Here is a 23,652-nt window from a genome sequence, read left to right as displayed (position 1 = left end):
TCCATCAACTTGATATCCAAAGTGCTTTCCTTCATGGTGATTTAAAGGTGTATATGGAGCAACCTCCTAGGTTTGTTGCTTAGGGGGGAGTTTGGCCTAGTGTCACCTGCGAAATTCCTTTTATGGCTTAAAGTAGTCTCATTGAGCTTGGTTTGGTAGATTCACTTCAATTGTCTTGGAGTTTTGGGTTGGCTCAGAGTGGAGTTGATCATTCTGTCTTTTATTGTTCTTAGTTTGGTTGCTATATTTTCCTAGTGGTATATATTGATGATATAGTTATTACATGGATTGATGATATTGGTATCATTTAGTTGAAAGCTCACCTTTAATGACAATTTTAGACCAAGGATTTGGGCTCCTTGAAATATTTTCTTGGTATTGAGGTGGCTCAAAGCAGGGAATCTATATTTCTCAAAGGTAGTATGCCTTGGATATGCTTGAGGAGACAAGCATGCTTTGATGTAAGTCTATAGTGACTCCTTTGGACCCAAATATCAAGTTGCTTTTGGGGTAGAGGAAGCTTATTTTTGACCCTTGGCTCTATTGTCGATTAGTTGGCAAACTTAATTACCTCAGATCTTGATATTTCATTTGCTATGAGTGTGGTAAGTCAGTTTCTAGATTTACCTTGTGACAGACATTGGGATGCAGTGATTTGTATTCTTTGATATATTAAAGGTGCCTCGGGTTGCAATGTGATGTATTGAGATCATGGCTATAGCCAGATTGTGGGATACACAAATGCTCTAATCAAGTGGGATCTCCTATAAACAGATGATCCACGTTTGGATATTGTATATTTGTTGGTGTCAATTTAGTCTCTTGGAAGAGTAAGAAATAAAGTGTTATTGCTAGGTTTAATGCAGAAGTTGAATATAAGGCAATGACTCTGTAGGAAATATGTAGTTATTTTATTTTGAATATTCCATTTGAGTGTACTGTTTGTTATAATTTTATTTCTAGGATATTTCTTTTCCTTGTTCGGCAGTTTCTAAGTTATAACTGACTCTGATGGAGCAGTTACATCTGTACCATATATATTGTCTGTAAATTTTGAATGAAGTTATGTTGATTTTTTGTTAAATTCTACAAGGTATCAAAGCAGTCCTAACACCGGTTTGTTCATTCCAAATCTGTGACTGATTTCATTCCAAATTTGCATATGATAATATCGGTTTGTTCTTCTTAATTCTGCACCTGATTCCATTTCTATTCCATCGAGCATTTGGATCTTATTTCTCTCGTGTTTTTCATCTGCAATGGCTTCTACTATTGAAGTTTCTTCTTCCTCTCAAATTTCCTCAATTTTGAACCCAGCTGGAGGATCCGATTCCTTAGCTCTTCTTATTATTGGACATAAATTGAATGTCCACAATTATCTGCAGTGGTCTCATTCAGTCATGTCATTTGTGGCCAAGGAAAGGATGATTATCTGACTGGTGCTGCCCCTAAACCGAATACCGATGATCTAATGTACAAGGTGTGGAAGACAGAGAACAATATGGTCCATTCTGTAACGGCTGGGGTCTACATAGTAACGTATTGTCCGATTTTGGTCGCAACCAATCTCCGATTTTGTCACTTTGAGATTTAATCCCAAAACGCGTGTTACTATGTAGAACACCCTCCGCACTTGTATGCCTAGTTCCCCCCCTTTGCATGGCCGATGTGAGATTCGCCTAAGGTGCTTACACCCCCCCTTTTAGGGACTCAGCGTCCTCGTTGAGGTTTGCCTATCGCGCTCAGAGGCCCGCGGGTCGGCTCTGATACCATGTGAGAAAACAATTATGAGAGAAAAACCTAAGAGATTAGTCTCTTAGTGTGTTATTTATAATAGGCACAATGGGCCTAATAACCTACGGGCTTAGCCTAATTACACATACAACAATATGCAATGTAGTCTGCAAACTCAAGAAGTCTTTCTATGGCCTGAAACGATCTCCATGAGCGTGGTTCGGTTCAACATTGTGGTTCAAGCCTTTGGTCTCACTCGAAGTGAAGCTGATCATTCAGTTTTCTATTGATATTCTTTTTCTTTATGTATCTACCTCTTTGTTTATGTAGATGGTATTGTTATCACAGGGAGCGATCAGGTTTGTATACAAAATCTGAAGGGACATCTCCATCAGAACTTTTAGACTAAAGACCTAGGCAAACTCTGGTATTTCTTGGGTATTGAAGTTGCTCAATCAAGAGATGGGATCTTAATCTCTCATAGGAAGTATGCACTTGACATCTTAGAAGAAACTGGTATGGCAAACTGATTGACACCCCAATGGACCCAAATGTCAAACTCTTACCGGGACAGGGGAAGTCTTACTCAGATCCTGGAAGGTATAGAAGATTGGTAGGCAAACTGAACTATCTCATAGTCACTCGTCCCGACATTGCTTTTGCTGTGAGTGTGGTGAGTTAGTTTCTCAGTTCTCCATGTAATTTTCACTAGGATGCTGTTATTTGGATTCTGAGATATATCAAACGAGCACTGGGTAAAGGGCTACTCTATGAGGATAAGGGGTACACATATATTTGTTGTTATGTAGATGCAGAAGGGCCGGCTTTACTTCTAATCGTCGATCGACCTCTGGATATTTTGTTCTTGTGGGAGGAAATCTGATTTCTTGGAAAAGTAAGAAAAAGAACGTAGTAGCTAGATCCAGTACAGAGGCAGAGTTTCGGGCTATGACTAATGTAACTTGTGAGCTCATCTGGCTTAAGCAACTTCTGGAGGAACTCAAGTTTTGTGAAGTGTCCCCTATGAAGCTTGTTTGTGATAATCAAGCTGCCTTGCACATTGCTTCCAATCCAGTGTTCCATGAGCGGACTAAGCATATTGAAATCGACTGTCACTTTATTAGAGAAAAGCTGGTTGAAGGTGTTATTGTTATAGAGTTTGTTAACTCTAATGATTAACTTGCCGATGTCTTCACCAAGTCTCTAAATGGTCTTTGGATAGAATATATCTGTAACAAGTTTGGTGTATATGATATCTATGCTCTAGTTTGAGAGGGAATATTAGAGTTATTAGTATAATTAAATATATTGCATACTGTTTTATGTGTAATTAGGCTAAGCCCATAGGTTAAGCCCGTAGGTTATTAGGTCCATTGTGTCTATTATAAATAACACACTAAGAGACTAATCTCTTAGGTTTTTCTCTCATAATTGTTTTCTCACAGTCATGTTATGGCTTATCAACTTCATAATGAATGAAGTCGGTGAAAACTTTATTTTCTATGAGATGGCACAAGAAATTTGGACAACTGCCAAGGAGACATACTCTGACACAGAAGATGTAGCGGAAGCCTTCGAAATTGAAGGAATATTCCATGATTTTTGTTAAGGGGATGTCACTGGCACCCAATATTTTAGTTGACTAACAAGATATTGGCAACAACTTGATATGTATGAGACAACAACATGGGAATGTCAAACTGATGCTGGAAAATACATGAAGATTGTTGAGAAGAAGCGAATTTATAAGTTTTTGTTGGGTGTTAACAAGAATTTAGATCAAGTATGAGGTCGGATTTTAGCCATCAAACCTCTACCAAATTTGCATGAAGTTGCCTCATAAGTGTGATGTGAAGAAAGTAGAAAGAAGGTGATAGGCACAACAAATTAGCCACTAACTATTGAAGTTTCTGCCATGCTTTCTCAGGGAACGGACGCTCAGTCGCTCCCTGCACCAAGAAAGGTAGACCTTGGTGCGATCTCTGCAAAAAGGCAAGACACACCCAAGATACTTGTTGGAATATCCATGGGAAACCCCTTGATTGGAAACCTAGAACTAAGAAAGAAAGTCATGGACATCACACTGCAACAAAGGAGAATTCTATTGTAGTTCCAAATGGTCAATTCAACACAGAACAATTGGAAATTATTCAATAGTTAATTTCCCAAGCTTAACAAACATCAATCACTCCAACCACTGCCAATTCAACAACTACTATAGTAGCTCAAAAAGGTAATTTTGTGATTGCACTTAAGGCTAAAAAGATGGACAACAATGGTATTTAGATGGTTGATTTTGGAGCTTCTGATCATATGACTGGTGATATATTTCTAATCCGAGATTTCCAACCTTGTTCTAAAAATTACATTATGTGTATTGCTAATGGTTCCATATCAAAAGTGTTTGGTATAGGTTCTGTTATCCTTTTCAAGAACCTTACACCTGAATAAGTTTTATTGGTTCCAAAGTTGGATTGTAATCTAACTATCTATTAGTCAGCTTGTTCGGGAAAAGAATTGTGTTACAAAATTTTTCCCAAATCACTATGTTTTTTAGGATTTAAATTCGGGGTTGATGATTGGTAGTGCTGAGTTGTATTCAAGACTCTATATGTTCAACGTGAACGAGTCCTCTAGATGACAAACTTAAAAGACAGTTGATGGGAAATGTTCTTTTTCAACTCTTAGGTCTAGTAATGATAGTGAAATTATGTTATGGCACTATCGTTTGGGTCATCTTAGTCTTTTGTATCTGTTGGATCATGAGGATATCTGAGATTTGGGTAATAGAGATTTGGTCTAATATAACACCTTCCTTCTAGAGATATCTGAATCTGGTTAGGATTAATTCCTAAACTAGAATTAGGATATTTTCTTAAAGGGCTGTATATATCTTTCCTTTCCCTTATTGTTGATTAATCCTTCATTTCCTTTCTTGTTATTTCCTTTGTTGTTGTATTCCCTCTCTATAAGAGACCTGATTGCGTTCATAGTTTATATGAATAAAATTATTGAGTTTCTCCTAAGGTTTTTACATGGTATCAAAGCCTTGTTAGGTTGGTACACTAAAACCCTAGTGCTTTCATTGCACCAGTTAGCCCCCCTTCATAAGATTCTTCTTTCACTGCCAGTCTATTCGAGTGCCTTCATTGCACTGTCGGACCACCACCTTCCAGCATCACCACTGCCATTGGGTTCGCCGCCATTAGATCAGCCGACCACAGGAGACCCACTGCTGTCGGAGCCTTCACGCGCTGTAGTCTAGTTCGTCTCCGACGCCACCCGCCGGCGCGTGCGCCTCCCTCTCGCCTCCAGCTGCTCCAGATCAGCTCTCCGACACTCTTTCAGCCCATCCCTGGTGTCGAAACCCTTGTGTTTGTGTTCAACGTGCCTTCATTGCATCAGATCTCTTTCTCACCAACTGGAACAACCATGTCAGGAAGTTCAATAGTGACTCCAGATCCAGCAATTGGAGACTCGACTTCATTGGCTCAATCAATGGAAGTTGGAACTAGATCAGGGATTGGAGAGATGCCCGGAATCCACCAATCCTACTTATTAGATGGTAGGAATTATTTACAATGGGCCCAACTAGTACAAATGTTCCTCAAGGGTAAGGGAATGATCCGCCATCTGACTTCGACTCCTCTAAAACCTACAGATTCTGCATTTCCAGCATGGGAGGTAGAAGATGCTCAAATCATGTCATGGCTTTGGAATGCCATGTAACCCGAAGTAAGTAAAAACTACATGTTTTTGGGTTCGGCTAGAGAGATTTGGGAAACTGTAAGGCAAACTTACTCCAAAATCCATGATGCATCAGTTATATTTGAGGTTAAAACCAAACTTAGCAGCACTAAACAAGGGGGCTTGAGTGTTACTGAATACTATAATAGGATGCATGGATTATGGCTAGAGTTAGACCATTACCAGAATATTAAAATGGTATGCAGGGCTGATGTTGCAACTCTTAGTCAAATGTTTGAAAGAGATAGAGTGGTTGAGTTCCTAGCAAGCCTCAACTCTGAGTTTGATTAGGTTTGGGTGCAAATCTTAGGGAGAGAAAAGCTTCCAGCACTCCATGAGGTCTTCGCTATGGTTAGAAGTGAGGAGAATCGAAGGACAACAATGCTTCATGAAGCTGGATCAGAAGGATCAACCATGATCTCCAATCGAAGGGCTGCTGTAGTGACTGAAACTGGTCCAGAAAAATCTACCATGGCGTCCAACAGAGGAGGTGGATCGAGGATGAAAGCAGGAAGGGGAGAATTTTAGTCTCGGGCTGGGCGCTATGGTGCACCTTTTGTAATAAACCGAGACATACTAGAGAGACTTGTTTCAAGCTCCATGGAAAGGAAGTGGTTTTTGAATCGTTTGGGAAGTTATAAAATTCTGGCAGCCAAGAATTAGACATATGTATGTAGCAAGGGTCAAGAAGAAGAGGGATTAACTACCCAAATTGAGTTTGCTCCAGGTGCTGATTTTTTAAACACTGATGAGATCTCTAAGTTGAAGTTGTTCCTCAAGACCCTACAAGACGGTACATGCTTTCTTGCACACCAAGACTCCTTAGGTAACTGCCTTCATTCAACATCTTTTCCAGCCTTTAAGATTGATAAACAGGATGTATGGATTCTAGATATTGGGGCCACTGATCACATGACACCCCATTCCCATGTTTTTGATGCCTACCAATCTCTTTCCACCTCTAAACAAATCACTATAGCCAATGGAACATTTGTTCTAATTTTAGGCCAGGGTATAGTCACTCTAAACCCTCGATTTTCCATTAAACAAGTCCTTCATGTACCTAGTTTATCAACCAATCTTGTCTCTATTCACCAACTAATCAAAGATTTGAATTGTCGAGCTATTTTTTCCCCTCATTTGTGTGAATTTCAGGCCATGACAACAGGGAAGATGATTGGTGCCGCTAGAGATTGTAATGGGCTGTACTACCTAATGAGGGAAGACACTTATCCTTCAAAGGAACAGCTTCCAGCTGCTACTTGCTCATCTCAGCCAACCTCAAATTATAAGGATGTATGGCTGCTACACTACCAATTGGGTCATCCTCCTTTCACTCTATTAAAATTCATGTTTCCTACATTGTTAGGATCTTTAAATCCTAGTCTTTTTCATTGTGATGTTTGTGTTTTGTCTAAGCATCATCGTGTGTCCTATCCTCCTAGCAATAAAATCTCTTTTATACCATTCACTTTGATTCACTCAGATGTGTGGGGACCCTCTAAAATCCCTAATTATTCTAGGGCTCGTTGGTTTATCTCTTTCATTGATGATTGTACTCGTATGACTTGGATTTTTCTATTAAAAGATAAGGCCACCATTAGTTCAGTTCTTCCCACTTTCTATAAAATGATTGCAACTCAGTTTGGTTTGCCTATCAAAAGATTAAGAACTGATAATGCAAGGGATTATTTTAATTATCACGTGCACCAATTCTTCCAGCGAGAAGGAATAATCTATGAATCTTCATGTGTTGATATTCCCCAACAAAATGGGGTATCTGAAAGGAAGATGAGACACCTCCTTAATGTGGCTCGATCTCTTCTTCATCACCACAGTGTCATAAATCCTTCTGGGGGGAAGTTGTCCTTATAGCGGCCTATCTCATTAATCGAGTCCCTGCCAAGTTACTACAAAATCAAAGTCCTCTTCACTGTCTATCCTCTTTCTTTCCTGATCAGTTCTTCCATTCCTCTCTTCCCCTTCGGGTGTCTGGTTGTGTATCATTTGTTCATATTCCCAAACAACACCGTGATAAACTTGATCCTTGAGTAATCCGATGTGTTTTTCTTGGATACTCACCCACTCAAAAGGGGTACAATTGTTACCATCCTCTCACTCGAGAATTTTATGTCTCCAAGGATGTCATGTTTGTGGAATTTACACCTTTTTTTGGCTCATCTCAGGCTGGTCCCCAAGGGGAGACTTTGGTTCAAGGTGACCACCCTCCTAGTGACAACCTCCTTGTGATAGTGACATCTTCTTTCCTTCTGTTCATCCTATTCTTACATTTTCTCAGCCCTCTAGCCATCCTATTATCTCTCCTCAATCTCCAAACAACAGTCATGAATCAGACCTCAATCAAGGTATGACTGAGTAGGAGTAGGGGCAATAAGATACTCAAGAGTTGTCACCCTTTGTCAGGTATAAGGGTTCTCCTTATGTATTTAAATGTAGACAACCCTAGCATGCACCATCATTAGCTCCTAGTGAAGCTATGAATCCTATTCAACCTTCACCCTAAGTCCAACTTAATGACCTAAACTTACCTATAGCCATTCGAAAAGGGAAAAGAAGCTGCACTCAACACCCATTAACCAACTTCTTGTCCTACCATCGTCTTTCCTAGAATCATAGGGCCTTTTTAGTATCCTTGGATTCCATTGAAATCCCTAAGTCAGTTGATGAGGCTCTAAAAGATCTGAACTGGAGGCAAGCCATGTTGGAGGAGATGAAAGCTTTGAAGAAGAATTATACATGGGACTTAGTGCCTCAACCACAGGGTGTTACACCAGTTGGCTGCAAGTGGGTTTTCAATATCAAATACAATGCTGATGGAACTCTAGAGATACAAAATTAGATTGGTTGCTAAGGGCTACACTCAATCATAGGCATAAACTATCTTTAGACATTTGCTCCTGTGGCAAAGATGGCAACTGTGAGAGTTATTTTATCCTTAGTAGCTTATTCTGGATGGAGCCTACATCAGTTGGATGTTAAAAATGCATTTCTACATGGAGATTTGGAAGAAGAAGTTTTTATGGAGTTGCCCCCTGGATTTCATGAAGGGGAAGCAGGGCAATTGTGTAGACTAAGGAAGACACTCTATGAGCTCAAACAGTTCCCAAGAGCATGGTTTGATAGGTTTTCCAAAGCCATGACAGGTATGGGATATAACCAAAACAGGGGTGATCATACACTTTTCTTCAAGCATTCCGCTCTATTGGTATATGTAGACGACATATTAGTCATAGGGAATGATGCAGAGGAACAAAAGATTCTCAAGGACAAGTTAGCCAAGGAATTCGAGATTAAAGACCTTGGTCCCCTCAAGTATTTTTTAGGGATTGAAGTTGCTTATTCTAAGGTTGGAATATTTCTCTCCCAAAGGAAATATGTGTTGGACTTGTTAGCTGAGACATGGGTATTAGGAGGAAGAGGATCTAATGTGTCAGTAGAGCCTAACAAGAAGTTGGGAGTTGATCATAATAGTCAACCAGTAGATAAGGGCAGATACCAAAGGCTGGTAGGCCGTCTAATATACTTGTCTCACACTAGGCTTGATATTGCTTTTGGTGTTAGACTAGTGAGCCAATTCATGCACAACCCGACAGAAGAACATATGTAGGCAGTAAGAAAGATCTTAAACTATTTGAAGGCTACCCCAGGTAAGGGGATCTTGTTTAAATCAAGAGAAGAACTGGATATTAAGGGGTTTACAGATATAGACTATGTAGGATCTCTTATTGATAGAAGATCAACTAGTGGGTATTGTGTATTTCTTGGTAGAAACCTTGTGTCATGGAGGAGCAAGAAGCAAGTGTTGTGGTAAGTTCAAGCGCGGAGGCTGAATTCAGAGCAATGGCTCTTGGCCTATGTGAGGTGTTGTGGCTAAGAATCATCCTAGAAGATTTGAAAATCAGGGTTCAAGGTTCAATCAAGGTGTTATGTGACAACCAATCAGCCATGAGCATTGCCCATAATCCTGTTCAACATGACAAGACAAAACATGTTGAAATAGATCAACACTTCATTAAAGAGAAGTTGGATGCAGGCCTGATCAAAATATCCTATGTTTCATCCAAGGACCAAGTGGCAGATGTGTTAACTAAAGGGCTTGCAACTAAGAGGTTCAAGGATTTAGTATGCAAGTTGGGAATGATTAACATACATTCCCCAACTTGAGGGGGAGTGTTAGATCATGAGGATATCCGAGATTTGGGCAATGGAGATTTGGTCTAATATAGCATCGTCCTTCTAGTAATATTCGAATCTGGTTAGGATTAATTCCTAAACTAGAATTAGGATATTTTTTTAAAAGGGTTGTATATCTCTTTCCTTTCCCTTATTGTTGATTAATCTTTCCTTTCTTGTTGTTTCCTTTGTTGTTGTATTCCCTCTCTATAAGGGAGTTGATTGCATTCATAATTTATATGAATAAAATTATTGAGTTTCTCCTAAGGTTTTTACAGTATCTCAAAGAACTCTTTCCATTCGTATTTAATAAAAATTCAATTGATGTTACATGTGAAGTTTGTTAATTATCTAAGCATGTTCGTAATTGTTATCCACATCAAACTTACCAAGAGTTTCATCATTTTTCATTAATTCACAATGATGTTTGGGGACCTGTTAGAAGGCCGGAGGTTCTATGCTTTCCTAATATGGAGATTTCTGAATTATGATTGGTTTCCTAATAGTGTTCGTATCGTATATTCTTTGTATTCATGACTGATTTGATTGTATCAGTAGCTGTATGATTTGTTTCCTTTCTGTAAATATTTCCTAAGTTAGATTAGACAACTATTAATTAAGAATCCTTTCTAATTAGCCTTAGGATCTTGCCTATTTAGGATAGGCGTATGTGTATATATGTCTTGGCAATTCATTGAGATTAATAAGATCGGTTTTTTCAGTCTTCTTGACAGGGTATCAGAGCCACTTCCGATTGCCCTCTGATTTCTAGCCTCAATTGTTTATCTTTTTTAGTGTTGCAGTTTCAGCCCACCCTTTGGCAGCACGACTGAGGTTCCTTTCACGAGCAGTTCTGGTAGTGGTCTAACTTCCGATGGGGAGTTACAAAATATGCAAGCAGCCTACAGGTTGAATGGAAAAAATTATCTTAAGTGTTCTCAATTGATTAGGACTCTCCTGAAAGGTAAGGGAAAGTTGAGCCACTTAGAGGGAATTGGTCCCAAGGAGACGGATCCTACACACGCTACATGGGATGAAGAAGATTCACTCGTGATGTCTTGGCTTTGGAACTCTATGGTTTTAGAAATTAGTGATACTGTGATGTTTCTCACAACTATTAGAGAAATTTGGGAAGCAGTGAAAATCACATATTCAAAGGTGAGTGATGTTGCACATATTTATGAGATTCGAACCAAGGTTGTAGCTACTAAGCAGGGAACTCGGTCTATAACCAAATATGCTAATTTGCTACAGACCTTGTGGTAGGAGCTGGATCACTATCAGCGTATCCAAATGAAATGTAGCGAGTATGCTGTTGTTTTAAAAAATTCAGTGATTCTCTAAATATGATGCATGGGGAACAAGTTTATACTAGTCCACTAAAGGTTTATTCAAGGAGAAAAGTCTCAGATCCTGAACCTAAGCATGCTGAATTACTTGCACCAAGTCCAGATTCTCATCCGAGCCTTGATTCAGAACCCCAGCCTATGTGTTGCCTTGATCTAACACATCAAAACCAAATTCCTCTACCCATCAAGAATCTGAACCTAAATTTGATGATCTTGACATTCCAATTGCCCTAAGGAAGGGAACTCGAACCTATACTAGGCATCCCTTGCACCTATTCTTGACTTACTCCCACTTATCTCCAACTCATAAAGCCTTTCTAACAAACCTACACTCTATCCCCATTCCAAAAACCTTATCTGAAGCATTAAGCAATAAAAATTGGAAGGATGCCATGAAGGTTGAGATGGTAGCTCTTGAAAAAAATTAGACCTAGGAATTGACTAAGTTACCAAAAGGGAAGAAGCCGGTAGGGTGTAAATGGGTTTTTACAGTGAAATATAAGTTTGATGGGTCCCTAGAAAGGTATAAAGCTATAAAGCTCGACTAGTAGTTAAGGGGTATACTTAAACATATGGGGTGGATTATCTTGAAACTTTTGCCCCGGTAGCAAAGATGAACATAGTGAGAGTTTTACCATCATTAGCAGCTAACTTTGACTGGCCTTTTTTACACTTTGATGTAAAAAATGCCTTTTTGCATGGGGACTTAAAAGAGGAGATTTATATGGAAGTGCCTCCTGGTTTTGGAATTCAAACTCAAGGAGAAATGTAGTGTGCCATTTAAAAAAAGCTCTATGTGGATTGAAACAGTCACCAAGAGTTTGGTTTGGGCAGTTTGCATGGGTTATGGTTGGTTTAGGGTATAAACAGAGTCAAACTGATCACACTCTCTTTATACATTATTCAAAAAAGAGGAAATTTATTGCCTTGCTAGTCTATGTTGATGATATTATTGTTACTAGGGATGATAAAGAAGGAATGAAGCTCTTGAAGATGTGTTTGATTAAAGAATTTGAGATAAAAGAGTTGGGGAAATTAAAATATTTTTGGGTATCGAAGTTGCTTGATCTAAGGAAGGAATATTTATTTCTCAACATAAATACGTGCTGGATCTTTTGATAAATGTTGGTATGCTTGGTGGTAGGGCTGTTGATACACGTATTGAGCCAAATCATAGGCTTGGTGCTAATTCGGAAGAAGGTACAATAGATAAGGAATCCTATCAAAAGTTGGTAGGGAGACTTATTTATTTATCTCACTCTCGACCAGACATTGCTTATGCGGTAAGTGTGGTTAGCTAATTCATGCATTGTCCTAATAAGAGTCATGTAAAAGCAGTGCATAGAATTCTTCACTATCTTAAAGGGACTCTTGGTAAGGGCATTTTGTTTAAAAAGGGGCATTTTGTTTAAAAAGGGAGGAGAATAGACTTTGGAAGCATATAAAAATGTAGATTATGCTGGCTTTATTGTTGACAAGAGGGCTACTTCAGGTTATTGCACTTTTCTTGGTGGAAATCTTGTCACTTGGAGAAGTAAAAAACAGAATGTGGTGGCTAGGTCAAGTGCTGAAGCTGAATTTAGATCCATGGCTCTAGGTATTTGTGAGTTATTGTGGCTGAAAATTCTGTTGGAAGACTTAAAGGTGAGTTGGTCAGCTCCAATGAGGCTTTATTGTGACAATAAATTAGCCATCAACATTGCTCACAACCCAATCCAACATGATAGGACTAAGCATGTTGAGGTTGATAGACACTTTATTAAAGAAAAACTAGAGAGTGACTTAATTTGCACACCCTTTGTTCTTACAGGAGAGCAGTTGGTAGACATCTTGACTAAGGGTCTCTCGGTTAATGTGTACCACAGGTTCTTGAGCAAGATGGGCATGCATGATATACACGCTCCATTTTGAGGGGGAGTGTTAGAAAGCCAAAGGTTCTATGCTTTCCCAATATGGAGATTTTCGAATTATGATTGGTTTCCTAATAGTGTTTGTATCATATATTCTTTGTATTCTAGATTGATTTGATTGTATCAGTAGCTGTATAATTTGTTTCATTTCTGTAAATATTTCGTAAGCTAGATTAGGCAACTGTTAATTAAGAATCCTTCCTAATTAGCCTTAGAATCTTGCCTATTCAGGATAGGCGTATGTGTATATATGTCTTTGCATTTCATTGAGATTAATAAGATTGGTTTTTTTAGTCTTCTTGACAGGATCTTCTAAAATTAAAAGTGTAACTGAGGCAAGATGGTTTGTTTCATTTATAGATGACCACACTTGTCTTTCATGGTATTTCTTATGAAAGAAAAATTCGAGGTAGGTCAACTATTCGAAAACTTTCACATCATGGTTCAAACTCAATTCAATGCCAAAATTCAAATTCTTTGTGTGAGTAGAACACAGTGATCCCCAAGCCTCTCACAATCGGATAACTCACAGAAATAACACTCTACACTTCCAAGAACACAAACGATAGGACGAATAAAACAAGAACAAAGAAAACAGTATGAACAACAAGAGATTTATTCTGGTTCGGTCTCAAAGTGAGACCTATGTCCAGACTGAAGTTGCCTCCTTCCAATCCACTATCTTGAAACAACCATTAGAATGATTACAAAGAGTACCCGAATCCACTCTAGCCCATATACCCTGAAAGCTAAATGGTTTCCTGAGATTACAAGACTTATCCCCAGCCTTATTCTCTCAACTTCTCAATCGATCCCAACCCACAAGATAGAAACATAAAAGCTTTCTCGGAATGAAGCACACACATTGCCTTGCCCCATGATCCCTATTTATAGACTATAGGGTCGCGAGTTACACTAACTAACTAACTGACCGGAACTAACTAAATCGGTTAGCTGCCCTTTTAGAAGAATACTTATTCTAACCCTAAAACAGAAAAGAGAACATACTGCCAATATACATGAACTATCTGTTTACACACAAAATCCTAATCTAGTACAAATGACATAACACTCCAAACTGATAATGCCAAAGATTATTTTAATTCTATTATTGGGGCATATCTAGTTCAAGAAGGTATAGTTCATCAAAGCTCTTGTCCTAATACCCCTCAACAAAATGTGATTGCTGAAGGGAAAAACAGTCATTTGTTAGATATTACTCGAGCTCTTATGATATCCTCTCAAGTTCCTAATTTTTTTTGAGGGGATGCTGTTCTTATTGCTATATGTCTTATTAATCGAATGCCTTCTCGGTTCTCAAATTTCAGACTCCATGTCAAATCTTTCTCAAGGCATATCCCACTTGCCGTCTCATCTCATCTATACCTCTTAAAGTGTTTGGTGGTTCTTCTTTTGTCCATATTCCTCATCAAAATCGAGATAAATTTGATCCTAGAGCCATTAAATGTAGCTTCCTACTCTAAATCAAAAGGGATATAAGTGTTATTCTCCTATCTCAAAGAAATTCTATTATTCTATGGATGTTACTTTCCTAGAAAAACAACCTTATTATTTCAAAACCAACATTCCGCGGGGGGGGGGGGGAATTTTGAAGAATTTTGGTTTTGGGATTTTGAATCATCTCCTACTACTGTCCTTCCTTCTATTCCTAGTCCAAAGTCTCACGTCGCTGAAAATCAATCAAATTTACAGCCTTTGAGTGTTCCATTACAATAGTTATAATCTTTGAGTATTCCTTAAATTGTTAACAACAAAGAGTTAATTGTCAATTCTAGAAGGAAGAAAGATCAAGGACATGCAGAAGAACAAGTTCAACTCACTACTAACCATGAAGTTGAACCAAATTAAATTCCAAAAGAGACACAAAAAAGTAACATTGTTTCTAATTCTGAAAAGGTGAATTTAAATGATCTTGATCTACCAGTTGCCCAAAAAAAAAGGTGTAAGGTCCTGCACAAAGTATCCCATTTGCAATTTCTTATCTTATAAGAGGTTGTCCCTAGAATATTGTGTTTTTACTACTAAACTTATAGATATTCAAGTTTCTAATAATATGCAAGAAACTCTCCAAATACCTGAATGGAAGTAAGCTGTAAATGCAGAAATTAGAGCACTTGAAAAGAATGGAACTTGGGATGTAGTCAATTTGCCTCCTGGAAAAAATCTAGTTGGATGCAAATGGATTTTTACAATTAAGCACAAAGCAGATGGAAGTGTTGAAAGGTTCAAAACCCGATTAGTTGCTAAAGGTTTCACACAAGCTTATGGTATTGACTATCAAGAGACTTTTGCTCTTGTTGCTAAATTAAATACAATTCGAGTACTTTTATCTCTTGTAGTGAATAATAACTGGAAATTACATCAATTAGATACCAAGAATGCTCTTCTCAATGGAGATTTAGAAGAGAAGGTGTACATGGAGATACCTACAGATCTCAAGGATCAAATGAATTCAAACGAAGTCTGTAAGTTAAAGAAATCTCTTTATGGTCTCAAATCCGTCTCCTAGAGTTTGGTTGACAGATTTACTAAAGCAATAAAGAAGTTTGGTTATTCACAATGTCAATTTGATCATACTTTGTTTATAAACAGTTCTCCTAGTGAAGGAATATCCATTATTATTGTTTGTGGATGATGTAATCCTAACAGGAGATCATGAAGAGAAGATTAGCAAACTCAAGAGATTTCTTGCAAATGAATTTAAAGTCAAAGACTTGGGAAATCTGAAATATTTTTGTGGGATAGAAATTGCAAGATCTAAGACAAGTATTGTAGTTTCTCAACGTAAGTATGTTCTTGATCTACTTAGGAAAACTGGAATGCTTGGATGCAAATCTTCACATACTCTTAATGGAGGTTGTAACTGAAGATAGAGAGGAAAGGAAAAATTCTCCCGCTGACAAAGGAAGATATTAGAGACTGGTTGGCAAGACTTATTTATCTATCACATACAAGGCTAGATATTGGTTTTGCATTAAGTGTAGCCAATCAACAAATTAAAGAGCATATGAACCGATTGTATTACATTTTGAGATACCTAAGGAAAACTCTTGGGGAAGGAAGGGCTATACTTTAAAAAGACTAAGAAGAGGAATATTGAGGTGTTCACTAATGCAGATTGGGTTGGTTCTATTACTGATCATAGGTCGACTTTTGGATATTGTACTTTATGTATGGGAAAACTTGGTAACTTGGCATAACAAGAAGCAAATGGTTGTGGCTCAAAGTAATGCAAAACTAGGATTTAGAGCAATGGCTCATAGCATTTGCAAAGGAATGTGGTTAAAGTAATTGGTCCTTGAACTTAAAGTTATATCAGGTAAACAAATTAATATATTGTTTGATAATCAAGCTGCTATAAGCATAGCTAAAAATCCAATTCATCATGATCAAACTAAACATGTGGAGATAGATAGACACTTTATAAAAGAAAAAGTTGAAGATGGGACTATTAATATTTCCTACATACCTACTGCTCCTCAGATTGCAGACATTCTAACCAAGGCTCTACCTAAGATCAAGTTTGAGGATATGAGATCCAAACTGGGTTTACTTAACATTTACAACCCAGCTTGAGGGGTAATTTAGAAAATATGTAGTTATTCAGTTTTGAATATTCCATTTGAGTGTACAATTTGTTATAATTTTATTTTTAAGATATTTCTTTTCCTTGCTCGGCAGTTTTTGACTCATAATTGACTCCTATGGAGCAGTTACATCTGTACCATAGATATTGCTCTGTAAATTTTGAATGAAGTTACGTTGATTTTCTGTCAAATTCTATAGACCCTAACAACTTGTGAGTTACTGTGGCCAAAATAATTAATTGAGGAGTAAGTCACTCTCCCCCAAAAGAAGCTTTACTTAATTACCTTAACCATGAAAGAAGAACCATCCTGAATTATCTGCCATTGTAGAAGTGGATTCAACGAAGTGTCAATAGCATCTCATTTGTCCTTATCCAGGTGGGATTATGGGAATATCTTTATTATCATTGTAGAGGAATAAAAAAAATATGTATATCTCTAAAATGTATCGACAAGGTATATATATAGGAGAATGCTAAGTTCCCTAATTACAATAATATCCCTTACTATATACTTATACACTTCAATGCTGCCACTTAGTTGGAGCATATATATTAAGTATGCCTAGCTTGATACAAATGTCACTCACCTGAGGACCTCTAAGTAACTTAGTAAGTGAATCAATCAATTGATCATTGGAGCCAGCAAATGTTGTTACAGAAAGTACCTTTTCTTTAATAAAATGACAATCAATCTCAATGTACTTGGTTCTCTCGTGGAATACAAGATTTGAAGCAATGTGCATAGCATCTTGATTGTCACACTTCAATTGCATAGACTTGACCTTAATAGCAGTGCACACAACACATGAATAAACTGCAAATATGAGTCCAACAAATGCATGAAGAGGAAAAAAATAATGGCAAACATGTACAAGAAGAAAAGATGTCTGAAATATAATTTTTTATGTAACTCAAAACTATAGTTTTTTAGTTCAAGTTTTTGCCATAAAGCACTTGTTTTAAAATCCCATCCATGCCAGGATGAATCTTTCTTTCCTCCAACCATGCACTTGTCCCTCCATTTTCCTTTATGTAACAGGAACAAAATTATACAAGCACATGTTGATTGTTACGAATTTTTATTTTAATACAACCCAAAATGAGTTTTTGGTAAAGGGGTGTGTAATTGAGTACATAAATGAGCTGTTAGAAAGGGTAGGAAATGCTTTTTGTAACATCTTTACTTTATACTTCGGGCATATGATATTAGAAACAGGATATCATCATCAAATGCACCTTATCCTAACCAAGTTAGGGCTGGTGGCATGGCATTCATAATTTCAATTGACTTCTTAAAGTCACACTAACATTACAAATCCATGCAAAATAACAATGTGGCAAAATTTTACATTGGATGTCCTTCCTAATGCAACCTCTAATGAAGAAATGAGAGATAAGGTTCCAACACTATCTTCATATGGAAAATTTTTATGACATGGCGGTGAGTGAAGATAATTTATATGGTTCTGTTCCATCACATTGTATATATATAATAAAACGTGGCTTCTTGTTGCATACAAATTCCTCCATTTTGTGCAGATCATCAGCGTTTGATAATATATTTTCAATAACCTTTTCTTGTCTTTTGTGTGCAGAATCCCTGTTCAATGCTTTTGCAACTGCTGCATTTTTCAAGTTTGTTGTCTTTTCAATATTTGAGATGAGGTATCTTCTTGCTATATGGAAAGCAAGTCGACCTATGAATAATGGAGAGGGCTGGGAAGCGATGAGACGTGAGCTTTCTGTTCTTTATAGCCGATTCTGTGAGTATTTCTCCTTGCCCTACATACTCTCTGAATTTTTAATGCAAATTATATTCGTGTACTAGAGTTTGATTTAAAGATTCACTTGGTGCAGGGATGTATATTAAACCCGTCCTCTTACTTATATATATTGTGAAATTTTATATGCATATCCATGACTAGAATATTGCACGATCTGAACTGATGTGTCAATCATAGTTTTGAGAGTTCCTAAAATTTGTAAACAAACAAAAACGCAGGAGTTAATATGCATGACGAAATAGTAGAAGATAAATGCAAAGCCAATATTATACAAGCATAATGGATGTTACCCTTCTGTTAAAATATTGGATGTACAGCGTTACAAAAAGTTGTAAACAGCCAAGGATAGGCCTTATATCTGAATAGAAGTTAAAATATTGACCAATCTTTGTTCTCTGTCTTCTTTTCTTTCTTCTCAGTTTCGTTTTCTTTTCTTCTGCCATTTCCATCACTATCATCTGCCTAGGCCCCACTTCCCACCACCCAGCACATAATATACCATCTATTCCCCAATTTGCCACCCTTTACTTACTACTCGCTGTCATGACCCCAAGGGCCAAGAATTGTGTCACTCACCTTCCCAGTTTTTCTCTTCCACTTTATGCCCCAACCATTGGCTAGCCCCTTCACCAGCATCACCTGCACCTTACTACTGCATTGCTCCATCACATATCTTCCCTGCCAAACCTTTCCCCCCACCCCAAAAAATAGAACGTGGAAGCCTTCTTTCATACCTTTTCTTAGCCATATCCACTACCTTCATGGAAAAGCTTTCATGCTTTCCAACATCCACTACCTCCTGTACATCAAGCTTGCATAACGGTCAATATTGACCATCCCCTGCAATGGGTCAGTACCTCTCAGCTCTCCTCACCTCTTTTCACTGCCTGGAATGCCAGTAGGATAGCCTTTCAAATAGGTTCTTCTCCTTCTATAGACTCTGAAAGTAGGCACTCTGGGGAACTCAATACACAAAACAGAAGAGCAAGTTAACTCTCTTCTCAAGTTTGATCAGATCAAGCTTGAAGAAGACAGTTCAGTTGTTTCGAATTTTGATTCTGGGAACTGAGTGTGCAGTGTCATTTTCACTGCCATTATGGTTTTTTATTGTCAAAATTTGTTTCCAGGGAGATCACACATTCTCCATTGAGGGGGGAAGTTAAGGTTGAGAGGTAGGAATTGGTTCAATGAACAGTTAAGAGTAGTTATACAGTGGTAGGTAGTGCAGGTGGCAATTAGAGAAGGAAAGAAAAGGGGGAAGATAAACAAATTGTTTCATACATTTTCCCTGACAGGATTGCTCTGAAATACATGACTTGAGATGTACTTGAATAACTACATATGTATAACTGAAGAAACAATTCAAATAATTGCTTTCCTTCTTTTGTGGTCGAGACAAAGCTCCTTTTCTTTTAGATATTTTTCTGTACAGCATTTGGTCTCTGTAGGCAGTTCTGTTTATATGTATACTCTTACTTATCAAAAAATAATCACATGTTTTTATTGTTTTTGAGAAAAGAACAACTAAAACTTTAAAGACATTTTTTATCCATGTCACCAATGATCTCTTCTATATAAAAACATAAAGATTTACCGCCATTTAAAGTTAATGGAATAATTTTTCCTTTTTCTTTTTTATGTTTTGGTATATCTAGCATGTTAAATGGGTGGGCTTCCTTTTTTTATCTGTTTGACAAAGAAATGTTATGGCTAATAGAGTGAAATGGTTATTAGAATCTTTTGCGCAATGTATAAAATGATTAAAATCTCCTAGCTTTGGATTCTACATATTTGATCATAAAGCAGTGCTTTGATGTTTACTACCATACAAATTGGGAAACTGTCATCTGAAATTATTCTAACCATTGAATGATTTGCAGATGGGATCCTTTTAGGTGGCATTTTGGTCATGTATGAGTTCCATAAATTTCTGCGGCCTATTCTTCTTCTTGTACACTCCTTTTGGATTCCTCAAATCATCACTAATGTCATCCGTGACTCAAGAAAACCGTTGCATCCTCATTACATCTTGGGCATGACTGTCACACGGCTAGCAATTCCACTTTATGTTTTTGGTTGTCCTCACAACTTCATGCGCATTGTGCCTGACAAGACTTGGTGTATTTGTTTGGGTGCATTCATGGGATTCCAAACATCAATTCTTCTTCTACAGCACTATCTTGGATCTCGATGGTTCATTCCACGTCAGGTTTGATGCAACTATGATTTTCTGGTTTCATTAATATATATATATATATATATATTGGCACTTCAGATTGCTCTATTAAGAAAGCATTATGGCCAGCATGAATTAGGAGCTTCACACTAAACCTTAACTATGATGCTATCTCCAAACTGGACTAAACAGTAATTTTGTTCTTGCAACATTTTGAACTTTTCTTTATAGCAATCTTGGTACGCAAATGAATTCTTGCTACAACATGCATGTTTAAGGATTACCCAGCACATGAAAATCCTCCTTTCTGATCTTTTCGTGCCATGGTTTTCTAAAACCACAGTATTATGTGTTTGAGTGCCTCAATTCATTGAGATGAATACCCTAAAATCTATAATGTCATAAGATATGGAACCTTGCAACTGAGCCAAAGAACACTGGCCTTGGCTCTATGATACTCAATAAGGAATTTATGGGAACCTATGGCTTAACTGTCATTGTTACTTTGTCATATTTAAGATACTTATAAATTCTGTACACCATGGAAGTTTATATGTCAAAGTATACAAAAATTGTACACTTGCATGTTGTCTGAATACTAGGACTACCGTGACATCGTGCTATGTGTTCTCTTACTTTTTTTTGATGTACATTTGTCATTCCAAGTGTTAAATTTGACATTTGTTAGAAAAATAGTTGTGGCATACAAGCAGATTAGTGAACTTGCTATTTGACTGTCACACAGTTTAATAGCTACTGATGCAGCTGCAACTTTTAAGGTAAATGGACAGAATTTTGTTGCCTGGGTTTTCAATTTTGTTGCCTTGGGTTTTCAAGTTGAGCTGACCTTAGTGGTCACTTGGTGAATTGGAAGTTCATCATTAAGTTATATCTTCGCCTGAGCTGAAGGCTCTGACATACAATTGAGAGCCTCTATCTCTCTCTTTATTTCTTGTGTTCTTTTGTGTTGGTCACACCCTAATATGTCTCCTCATTTGGCTCAAGGAAGATAGGGCAACAGCTGATTATGCAGTAGTTGGTTGATCGTCATCATTAAGAGTGAGCTTAAAGTTCCACAAAAATGTAGTAGTTGATACATTATTTTAACTGTAAGACCTGCCTACTAAACGTAAAAATAGAAGCATTTATTGTCTGAAGCATTTACTGTTGTGGCTTCTTTTCTACTTCCATTTTTGGTTTTGCTTTCCAAGAATAAGTGTATGGATAATTTTATATTTAATTATTCAATGGTGCAGATCCTACCCGAGAAATATAACTATTATAGAAGGTTTGATCGGGAGTCACATCATGCTTCTGACTGTGTCATTTGCATGACTGCCATTGATCTCACTCAGCGTTCTAATGACTGCATGGTATGCTGTTTTACCAATCTAATCTTGTGAAATTACGACCAAGCTTCGAACCTTTAATGACTGAAAATTCTATGATAGGTGACTCCATGTGATCATTTCTTCCATTCTGGGTGTTTGCAAAGATGGATGGATATAAAGATGGAGTGCCCAACATGCCGCCGTCCACTACCACCAGCCTAAGGAGTCATTAGTTTATGCTTTTATCGCTGTTGATTAACTGACTTCTGCAACCTATTCGTTGAGGTAAAATATGATTTTGTAAAAAGAACAATTTCTGCTATTAGGGCCAGAGACTTTCAAGCACCAGGTTTATCCTCTGCCTCTCCCACAGAGATGGACAGAGTTTCATCCCCTTTATTTGAATGTTCGTGGCGGGTTGGGAGGGTGGTTTAATTTGTCAACTTGTGGTTAATTACCAAAGTAGAAGAGATGTTAGATCATCGCGACCATTGCTTGAAACTCTTTTGAGCTTTTGTGGACTGTTGAAAAAGTAGGCTTTTTGTGTTGGCATTTGATATAGATTCGAAAGAGTCACTGGGGAGTTGGCATATCATTATTCAGTATGATGTTTTCAAATGCACTAGATGCTGCTTTAGTCTTTACTTGGAACTATTTTTCATTCCATTCTTTCTTGTGCGATTGTCACGAACTGGATATTGCATGTATGTGTTCTAATGCGCGATTTCTTCCAGGTGAGCTAAAAGCCAGCTCCGTGACAGCAAATTAACACGACCAAGATCAGGGTTGTTGGGCGGTTCTACAGAACAGATAGTGTGGATGGCACCATCCATTTGTTGTTTGTATGATATGTATAAATAGTAAGTCATGTAGTAAGCATTCAGACAACTTGAAATTCTTCTCAGGTGTAATTGATTGCTCTTGCGAAGCATTTGTTCTTCCTTCTAATGTAGGTTGCTAAATATCAGCAGAGTAGGTCAAGGGAGAGAGACCCAAAAGCTGAAATTTTCAAGCTGCCAATTTACCAATAGATTTGGTTTGGTTGGGATTGGTTCGGTTCGGTTGAATTCATTTAGTGTACATTCAGATGTAGGAATTGTTGGATCTTGAAATAAGAGAGGAATGTAATGTCACGGCCATGCCTTTGAAATTTGAAGTTCACCATTCTAGGGCCCAAGGCATTGCCCCCAGAGAACTTAATCCTCATATATTACATAAATATTTATTATAAAAATAAAATTTTAATATTTAAGTATACATTGTTTAAAATTATTTTATTTTATTTTATTTTATACAAGTCCAGTTTTTCATCTTACAAAAAAAAAAAACTAAAATTTTCCTGTTTTCTTATGTTTTTTTGTTCTAATTGTGGAACCAATGATTATAAATTTTGGTGTGTTGTTAATTTTGCATGAAATCAATTAATTAGTGGAAGCCATGAAAACATCTTCCTATTATGTCTCTGCAAGTATGATGTTTGAAATCAGCAGTTCATCAAAGACATTTTCTTCACCAACAGAATCATCAGTTTCTGAAACTACAATCTGCAGTCCATCTAACATTCAAGAAGATGAATCCGCATGACCATTGACCAGCCACTTCACCGGAACCCTTCAACATGTTCATACTTGTAGATGTAGATAATAATAATAATAATAATAATAATAATAATAATTGATAATGGTCAATTAATATTTTAAAGTGATCAAGTTGAGTCAATTTAATTTTTATTTTAAAATTAATAAAATTATCTTTAAATAAAATAATTTTGGAATTAGAATTTCATTTGACTTTTATCCCTTAATTAAGGCTTTCTT

General features: G+C 37.3%; 1 protein-coding gene across 1 annotated transcript in view; it reads left to right on the top strand.

The window, feature by feature from the left end:
• Positions 1-22,894, top strand: part of LOC127792073 (transmembrane E3 ubiquitin-protein ligase FLY1-like) — a 53,632-nt gene extending 30,738 nt beyond the window's left edge. Inside the window, exons 11-15 of the mRNA XM_052322403.1 lie at positions 18,140-18,307; positions 20,209-20,537; positions 21,761-21,877; positions 21,956-22,120; positions 22,570-22,894. Coding sequence (XP_052178363.1) covers positions 18,140-18,307; positions 20,209-20,537; positions 21,761-21,877; positions 21,956-22,057 — 716 coding nt within the window. The 3' untranslated portion in view covers positions 22,058-22,120; positions 22,570-22,894. The remainder of the gene's footprint in view (positions 1-18,139; positions 18,308-20,208; positions 20,538-21,760; positions 21,878-21,955; positions 22,121-22,569) is intronic.
• The last annotated feature ends 758 nt before the right edge of the window (positions 22,895-23,652 follow it).

The sequence above is a fragment of the Diospyros lotus genome, chromosome 15 (genome assembly GCF_014633365.1).
Source record: "Diospyros lotus cultivar Yz01 chromosome 15, ASM1463336v1, whole genome shotgun sequence".
In the NCBI taxonomy this organism is placed as follows: Eukaryota; Viridiplantae; Streptophyta; class Magnoliopsida; order Ericales; family Ebenaceae; genus Diospyros; species Diospyros lotus.
Note: the sequence above shows the minus strand (reverse complement) of the source record. Positions and strands in the feature narration are given on the sequence as shown.